We start from the raw sequence: 9,340 nt of genomic DNA, 5'->3' as shown, positions 1-9,340 counted from the left end.
CGCATGGAAAAGTAACAGTGCACAAGATTGAAGGAAATCACATAACGATGTTGGATAATAAAAAGGTTGTGGCTGTTATTAATGGCGAACCAATAGAGGATGAATAAATATTCAAAGAAACTCTAAGTCTGGCAAGCGGTCATACCGAGTTAGGAAGCGAAAACGTCAATTTCATAGTAATATCGTAGAAATAAGTAAAATGTCGAAAGTAAACGTGTGTTGCGAACAGTGTTTTACAAATACGTTATTAGAATATATACCTTTACTATATCTACACGTTTATGTTTGTATTGGAATATCTGACTCGTACACGAAGCATTAGTATGTTCCTTATGCATCAATATATGGCATTAAAATGCAACTTTAGTTATAATTGCTTAAAGATCAACGATTTTATCTAAGAGCATCGCTCGGCCTTGTTCATATTTATTAATTCGTGTAACGAGAATTCGTATTCGAATTCTCGTACATATGCATTGGTTTCTCGGAATTACATATGCGGGAAAGGGAACGAAAATATTCGATGTCTACGCCACTTAACGCCAAAGAAAATTTTCCTACAGAGGAAACTCCCCGCTACGAAACACAAATTATTTCTTTGCTTTGTATTGTACGGTGATTGGGGAAATCGACCGCTTCGCGGTCGGTTTAATACATTTTTAATTCCAAATTGCAATAACTTTTATTTATTTTGCGTACCCCGTTTCTCCTCTCCTCTGGACCCTGTTAGGTTCGCTCCTAACAATAATTAGTATTGAATTCTGCATTAAAATTATTTTGAATTGTGAAACGAAATAATAGCTTTCCCTGTACACACCTGGACAAAAAGATAGCACACATGTGCTATCATTAAGTTATAATGAATACAGTCAAAATCCCCGAAATTTGACGAGTGGTATATAAACAGTACCCGATAGTAATATAATATTTATAAAGAAAATAAAACGTCTCTTCTTGGTTTTTAAAATTATTAACCAAATATGTCAAATAGGGTCGGCGAAATGATAGCACATTTTCAAAATTGTCATATTTATTGTTTATTATTTATTATATGTTCACATGTACAAAGATAGAATACATTTTATGAATAGTATGTCGATCCGCTTTTATTTTCAATAATTTCTAACATTCGTTTTGAGTGGGAATGGTACAATTTTCGAACGTAATCTTGTGATATATCGTCCCACTCTTTTTTAAGGCACTTTTTTAGTTGAACAATATTTTCAAATTGCCTATTTTCATTATAGAAAGCTGCAGCAAGTTTCCCCCAACAGTTTTCAATAATATTTAAGTCAGGGGAGCTCACTGGCCAGTCCAAAACTGAAATATTTTCCGATAAAAAATACTCTTTAATGATTTTAGCGGTGTGAACTGCAGCATTGTCTTGCTGAAAGATGAAATTATCAATAGCAATATGTGCTGTATACTTGCTAATTTGCTCTCGTATCAAATTACGATACATGATAGCATTCATTCTGCCGTTAAAAAATATTAAATCGGTCTTTCCATTGTATCCAATACCTGCCTAAAGCATAATACTGCCTTCACCCAACTGAGATCGCACCTGTGTCAGTTTTTCTTTTCTCACGTCGTGATAGTAATAATTGAAGCCATAAAAGCAGCACGTAAAATGGCACGTTTTTCGCGTGCAGTAACCGCAGCAGGTTTCCCACAACTTTTTTTGTACCGTAATTGTTAACATCTTTTAATAAGTTATAGATAACTTTTTTATTTCTGTCGATAGATTTCGCAATTTTCGAAATTGAAAAATTTTATTTTCTTAATTCTAAAATTGTTTTAATCTCTCCATCATTTAACTTTTTTCCACGTCCCATTTTTATAAGAAATATTTATAGTGTTCCAGATAACAATTCTCTACACGACTCTACGTTTACTCAACTTAAAATACAGAGAGACTAAGAAATGTAAACGAAAAGCTTACAATTAGTGTGCTATCATTTCGCCGACCGTATTTCGAAATCATTATTGATACATACAAGGGGAATAGTAAAGCTACAGTTTGTAAGTTATATATTACAACGAGGTAATGATTATATACCACTCGTCAAATTTAGAGGATTTTGACTGTATTCATTAGAACTTAATGATAGCACACATGTGCTATCTTTTTGTCCAGGTGTGTACTATATTTTTCCTATCGCATGATCTCTAATTTCAATATGCAGTATTGTTGCTTCAAATAATATGAATCAATTATTTAAATTTTCTGTGGGAAAGTTCTATTCATACTAGACACAAAGACTGCATAATAAAGAGGTGAAGTTCGTTCATATCAGAGAATTTTCCTATCACATGTCATATTCATGAAACGTATAAATTGCAAATCTCATTTATTGATTTCACTACAGGGTCGGCACGACGCAGGTTCAGCGCGTTCGCCGGAATCCGGCCTCGCGTTTTGAGAGGCTCCGCGGTCTACGAAATCTCATCACACATATTGCAGAACCCCTATATAATAGACTGAATATTGTGCGTGGAAAATGGAATCGGATAATCGATGACAACTTGCTGCACACTAACATGAGTGCAAAATTTGCAAGACATTTTTGTACTAAAAACGATTTACAAATTATTCTATATAAATAGTTTTTGCGAAAGTCATATGAATTTTGCACTTTCATTGAATTTTTTGCCCCTTGAAAGCGAATTATGGATGTAAAAAAATATGACTTGGAAATCAACGATTCAAAATCATGTAATATTCATCTTACAAAAAATATGTGTGACATCCTTTGTACTTATAATAAATAATTTCTTATTGTGAAATTTAACTATAGGATTTAAATGTGTTTGCTAGCCCCGCAAAATTTTTTAACCGTTCCCCGCAAATGGTCACACCGGCCTTGTTTCAGTAGGTTTTATATTAGAATCTGACTACCTACCTACCTTACTTGATTTACCGACTTACTTTGCAACTTTTACGCATTTTTTAGTGTTGCACATTTATGCATCACCACTGTATGACTTTCAGGTCATCGTGAGTGTCAAAAATTTAGAAAGTCATATAATAGCGCTAAACGCTAATAAATGCGAAAATGTTGCAAAGTACATGAAAACCTATTGAAATCAATGCAAGTTTGCTATTTATACATTCCATAAACATGACATGTGACAGGAACGATAACAGACTAATGTAAATAAGCTAAATGAATATGAAATCAATCTGATTGTAGATGGCTGATATAAAACATGCTTCCCCGTTCACCTAATACTCTTTTACGTGACTGTAGATTCTCAGTGATCAATCATCCAGTTGGGGCACTTGGAAGAATTATACTTCTGTTGATTTATTATTATACTTTTTGTGGTGTTAGTTATAAGTTGGTTGTAGTTTTCACTTTATTATTATAAAACATAAACGGAAATATAGTGCAATATAATGGCTATGAAATTTAATCCCGCTATGACAAAACCAGGGGAGGAGATCGTAATTAGTGGAATCGCTGGAAAGTTTCCGGAGAGCGATAATGTAGAAGAATTGAAGACAAATTTAATGAATAAAGTGGATCTGATTACGGATAACTCTTCAAGATATCCCATAGGTAATTAAAATTCAACTCAAATCGTAGAATAGTGACATTGAGAACTAATTGTGCTTCGAAGCAATTCCTGTGTTCTTTGCCGGTATACATTTAAATAAGAAAGAAACATTTCACATTTGGATAGATCATATGGAGGTTCAAAGCCAAGGTGGTAAAATACGCAATTTGTCGAAATTCGACGAAATGTTTTTTGGTATTCATCTCCAGCAAAGTAATGCGATGGATCCCATAGGCCGAATACTGCTCGAAACGACATATGAAGCTATAATCGACGCAGGAATAAATCCCAAAACGCTTAAGGAAACCAACACAGGTGTTATTGTAGCAGCCTGCTTCAGTGAATCAGAAGGGGGCCTTATGTTCAAAGCAGAAGCTGTAAATATGTTTTACACACTGTTCACTGCCATGCACCTAATAATCATCCAACATGTTTTGTTCCATATCTCGCCAGTTTATAAGGATGTACATGATTGAATTAAATTTCAGTTAGATAACAGATGTCGATTGACTGGACTGAGTAAATCTATGCTGGCAAATAGACTCTCCTATTTTTTTGGTTTGCGTGGCCCATCTTATACAATAGACACAGCTTGCAGTTCCAGCATGTTTGCAATAGACCAGGCTTCCAGATTAATTCAACAAGGTATATGCGATGCAGTAATTGTCGGGGGCGGCAATCTCACTCTTCTTCCCTATACATCTATGCATTTTAATAACCTTGGTAAGTAATTCATTTACGAATAATTTTTCATTGTCACCTTAAACAGGAAATGACAAACTGTGGTAAGCAATTTAAAATATTTCATTCGTCATTTTTCAAAAATCAATTGAAATAAAAAAAATGCGAATAAAGACGGCGCGGAATATTAATGTACTGTTTTATTTCACACAAGTGAATCGATTTGGCTTTTTTCTTCGTATTAGGCGTGCTGAGTAAAGACTGCAGATGCAGGAGTTTCGATTCCAAAGCTAGTGGATACGTCCGTAGCGAAGCCATAGGCACAATACTATTGCAGAAAGCAAAGAATGCGAAAAGAATTTATGCACAAGTCGTACACTCAAAGAGCAACAGTGATGGTTACAAAGAACAGGGTATTACGTTTCCTTCCTCACAAGTACAGAAAATACTCTTGACTGAAGTGTACAAGGAATGCAAAGTATCTCCCCATGAATTGTCCTACCTGGAAGGTCATGCTACCGGAACTGTCGTGGGCGACCCTGAGGAATTAAACGCGATAGATCAAGTATTTTGTCAGGGCAGAAGTACACCCCTCAAAATTGGTTCTGTTAAGTCGAATATGGGTCACACAGAAGCTGCCAGTGGTCTTTGTTCTGTGATTAAGGTAGTAACCGTAATGTTTTAAAAGATATCTTCCTCAATAAAATGTAATTGACGATTGCATATAAATTTTAAGGTCATTATTGCGATGGAAAGCGGTTTAATTCCACCAAATTTGCATTTTACAAGTCCAACGAAGGGTGTGAAATGTTTCGAGGAAGGAAAACTTCAAGTAATTACGGAACCAACTCCATGGGAGGGTGGCTACGTAGGGATAAGCTCATTCGGTTTCGGTGGCTCAAATGCTCACGTTTTGCTGAAATCGTTCACGAAGGAGAAAGTGAACAATGGAGCACCTTCTGATGATTTGCCTCGATTGGTAGCAGTGTCTGGTCGCACAGAAGAAGCAGTGAAAACACTTCTCGACTATGTGGAAAGTATTCCAGTGGACGTAGAGTACATCCGACTTTTACACGATATACATAACGAGGAAATATCGGGACATTTGTTCAGAGGCTATACACTCGTTAATTCCACATCAGGAAGACCAATCAAAGAGATCCAACAATATCCTGGCGTGAAAAGGCCAATTTGGTTTGTCTTTTCTGGAATGGGCTCCCAGTGGCCTGGCATGGGTACTTATACGGAAATATTTAATGTCACTTACGCAGACAACCAGCAGGGAGAAGATTTATATAATTCTAATTTCGTTTCACAATCCAATAGGCGAGGCATTGATGAAGTTCCCAATTTTCTATAAAGCTATTCAAAAGTGCGCTGCAGTGTTGAAGCCGCACGGTGTGGATATCTTCGATATTCTTACTAACAAGGATAAGAAGACTTTCGATAATATCTTAAATTCGTTCGTTGGGATCGCCGCAGTCCAAGTAAAATACTTATAAAGCCTGTAAAATTTGCTATTATGCTTAGTCGTATTCTACTAGAACTGAAAATATTCCTTCAGATCGGTCTTGTTGATCTGTTAACATCCGTGGGCATCGAACCGGATAATATAATCGGGCACTCTGTCGGAGAACTCGGTTGCGCATACGCTGATGGATGTTTTACGGCTGAACAAATGGTGCTCGCAGCATATTCTAGGGGTTTAGCATCCATAGAAACTAAAATGATTCGAGGTTCTATGGCTGCAGTTGGTCTTGGATACAAGGAAATAAAGGACATGTGTCCACCTGATATAGAAGTTGCTTGTCACAACAGCTCTCAGAGCTCCACTATAAGTGGACCAGCTGAATCAATGAAGAAGTTCGTTGCAGAATTAACGGTTTGTCCCTCCACTGTACTTCATTTATCTTTAACAATCATTTCTATGAACTCCTAATTATTGTAGGCGAAAAATATCTTCGCCAGAGAAGTGGCGTGCAGCAACATTGCATATCATAGTCGATATATTGCCGAGGCGGGAACAAAATTGTTGGCATATTTGAAAAAAGTGATTCCCGAACCAAAACGCAGGAGCTCCAAATGGTTGAGCAGTTCTGTACCTCAGACTGAGTGGTCTAAAGAATCTGCCAAATACTCATCCGCTGAGTATCATACAAATAACTTGTTGAACTCGGTATTATTCGAGGAAACTGCTGCAATGATCCCGTCTGACGCGATAGCTATAGAAATCGCGCCCCATGGACTTCTACAGGCGATCGTGAAAAGATCGCTGGGTCCTAACGTAGTAAACGTACCGCTAACTCTGAGAGGATACAACGACAATGCAGAATACTTTTTACAAGCCCTTGGAAAATTATACAATGCTGGTTTGCAACCACAATTGGCGAATCTTTATCCATACGTAGAATTTCCGGTTAGTCGTGGTACTCCCATGATCTCGCCCTACGTTAGGTGAGTACATACGTACGCATTATATAATGTATTGCGTACAAAATAAACTTGCAGCAATACTAAATAGAAATGCTTTGTATTAGATGGGAGCACTCTGAAGATTTATTTGTATTAAAACTTGGCTCAAGCGAGAACATAACAACGGCAGAAAGGAATGTTGAAATAGTAATTTCAAACAACGATTTTAAGTATATGGCTCATCACGTAATTGATGGAAGAAACTTGCTTCCAGCCACGGGATACTTGGTTCTGGTCTGGGAAACATTTAGTATGATGCAAGGAAAGCTTATGAATGAATTATCAGTGATTTTCGAAGATGTGAAGTTTGAACGTGCATCTAACATTTCTTCGCCAGTTTTCTTATCAATCATGATCCATAGAGGTACGTTCTTCTTCAACGTGTATAATTTTTCATGAAGATTCACTACATGCTCTGCGCACTAATTACCCCAGGTTCCGGGAAATTCGAGATATCAGAAAAGTCTACAACTGTTGTGACGGGATCGATCCGTGAAATGTCGAATCCCTCAGAAGAAATGATTGATGTTAAATACTTGAAATCAGTCGAGACCGATGAACCGCTCACTAGCAAAGATATATACAAGGAACTGAAACTTCGTGGGTACGAATATACTGAAATATTCTGTAGCTTGAAAAGTGCATCCATCAGGGGCACCAGAGGACGTATTGCTTGGTACGAAAATTGGGCTGCATTTATGGATAACATGTTACAAATACAGATATTGGGACTCGATACTAGAGCTCTGTACGTACCAACAGGCATACAAAAATTGGCGATAGACGTGAAAGCTCACAGTAAAATAATTCAACGTCTCACCGAAGATAGTAAAGGTATGTAATCTAACATAGTACAGTAAAAATATAATACGACACTAAAAGCAAATACGAAACATGATAACAAAATTCTAATTACAGAAATTCCAGTATCTGTGTACAAAGATTACAAAGCAGTAATAGCCGGAGGAATTGAAATGCGCGGAATAGAGGCTAATAGTATTCAACGACGAAAACCAATGGCTGAGCCAGTTTTGGAAGAATACAAGTTCGTCGCTAACCGTGATAACGCGCAAACACCCTTAGCAGACATGATAATATTATCCACCCAACTAGCGTTAGAAAGTCACATAACAACTACTCCAAAGATTCTTGAAATAATTCATGAAGAAGAGAAGGTTCCAATTGCAGAAACTCTTTGCCCTATTTTCATGAAAGTTCTAAGTAATTTACCAATGGTTCGCCCAAATTTGATTCTATGTGCAAAAGCGAGTCGAAGTGAAGAATTATCACTTTCCGAGAATGTTACGGTAATTGAAGAAAATAAATTGCCGCAAGACGCGAGTGTCTTCATGGCAGCTGCATGCGATATTATAAGCAGCAAAAGGTCAGACATTCTAGAGCAGCTAATACACGCAACAGAAGATAAGGGATTTATTCTCCTTCAAGAGAGCGGTATTAATAAAGATACATTTCCCTTCCTTAAATCATGCGGGCTGAACATCGTTTTAGAGAAAAGTCTCAATAAGCAGACTTTACTGCTTCTGAAGAAAGAAGAGAAGCCACCTCAGAAAACAGAGGTAGTGCACGTAAACAATAATGAATTCAGTTGGATTGAAAAGGTGAAAATGATTATGAAGAACGAGAAAGATAAAAAAACTAATGAAACAACAAGACTGGTGCTAGTTGCCGAAGGAGATATGGAGAATGGTTTATTAGGTATGGTCAAATGTTTGAGAAGAGAACCTAATGGTGAAATTGTCAAGGCTGTAATAATTCAAGATAAGAATGCACCAAAGTTTTCATTAAACGATCCATTTTACTCTGAACAACTGGACCTAAACATTGCTTATAATGTTTTAAGACCGGGTAGAATTTGGGGTACTTACAGACACGTACCATATCCGGAAGTGAAGCCAATTCCAGTTCCACATGGATATGTCAACTTAAAAGTGGGTGTGAACGTATTATGACTAAAATCGTATATTTCTTCCCAAGATTATACACATCATATTATAGGTAAGAGGAGATTTGAGTTCCATTCAGTGGATGCAGGGTCCAATACAACCTGATGCGAAGTACGATAATATCGTGAAGGTGGTGTACGCTTCTTTGAACTTTAGAGATGTGATGCTAGCAACGGGAAAACTAATGCCAGAAGCCATAGCAAGCAAAAGAGAAAGTACAGACTGCTTAATCGGCTTCGAATTCAGCGGCATCGACTCCAATGGTCGGCGAGTAATGGGCTTTGTAGATAGCAAGTAAGATGAATTATTTACAATTGTAATTTGCTTTGTTTTTTTAATTGTCTGTCAATAAACTCATCTATTAATTTGTTATTCAGGGCTATATCGAATCTAGTCACTCCTGATAAATTAACTGTGTGGCCAGTACCAGATGAGTGGTCCCTCGAAGATGCAGCAACAATTCCGTCTGCCTACTTCACCGTACTCTACGCTTTCTTCTACTTCGGGAAATTAAAAAAAGGGGAAAAGGTACTGATCCATGCAGGAAGTGGTGCTGTAGGTCAGGCAGCGATCAACGTGGCCCTCGCAGAAGGTTGCGAGGTGTTCACTACAGTGGGCACGCCCGAAAAACGCAAGTTCATTAAGGAAACCTTCCCCAGCAT

General features: G+C 37.3%; 1 protein-coding gene across 1 annotated transcript; it reads left to right on the top strand.

Moving 5' to 3' along the window:
- Positions 1 to 2,930: 2,930 nt before the first annotated feature.
- LOC108629850 (fatty acid synthase-like) lies at positions 2,931 to 9,335 on the top strand (the record flags this gene model as incomplete). Its single annotated transcript, XM_018032761.2, has 13 exons — positions 2,931 to 3,563; positions 3,688 to 3,946; positions 4,061 to 4,284; positions 4,488 to 4,906; positions 4,979 to 5,477; positions 5,569 to 5,729; positions 5,807 to 6,124; positions 6,191 to 6,696; positions 6,780 to 7,078; positions 7,150 to 7,548; positions 7,633 to 8,663; positions 8,731 to 8,972; positions 9,056 to 9,335. Coding segments are annotated over exons 1-13 (4,800 nt in total), but the record flags the coding sequence as incomplete, so codon positions are not given.
- Positions 9,336 to 9,340: the final 5 nt, after the last annotated feature.

Source organism: Ceratina calcarata, unplaced genomic scaffold (assembly GCF_001652005.2).
Source record: "Ceratina calcarata isolate Rehan_Ccalc_2016 unplaced genomic scaffold, ASM165200v1 scaffold1393, whole genome shotgun sequence".
NCBI lineage: Eukaryota > Metazoa > Arthropoda > Insecta > Hymenoptera > Apidae > Ceratina > Ceratina calcarata.
Note: the sequence above shows the minus strand (reverse complement) of the source record. Positions and strands in the feature narration are given on the sequence as shown.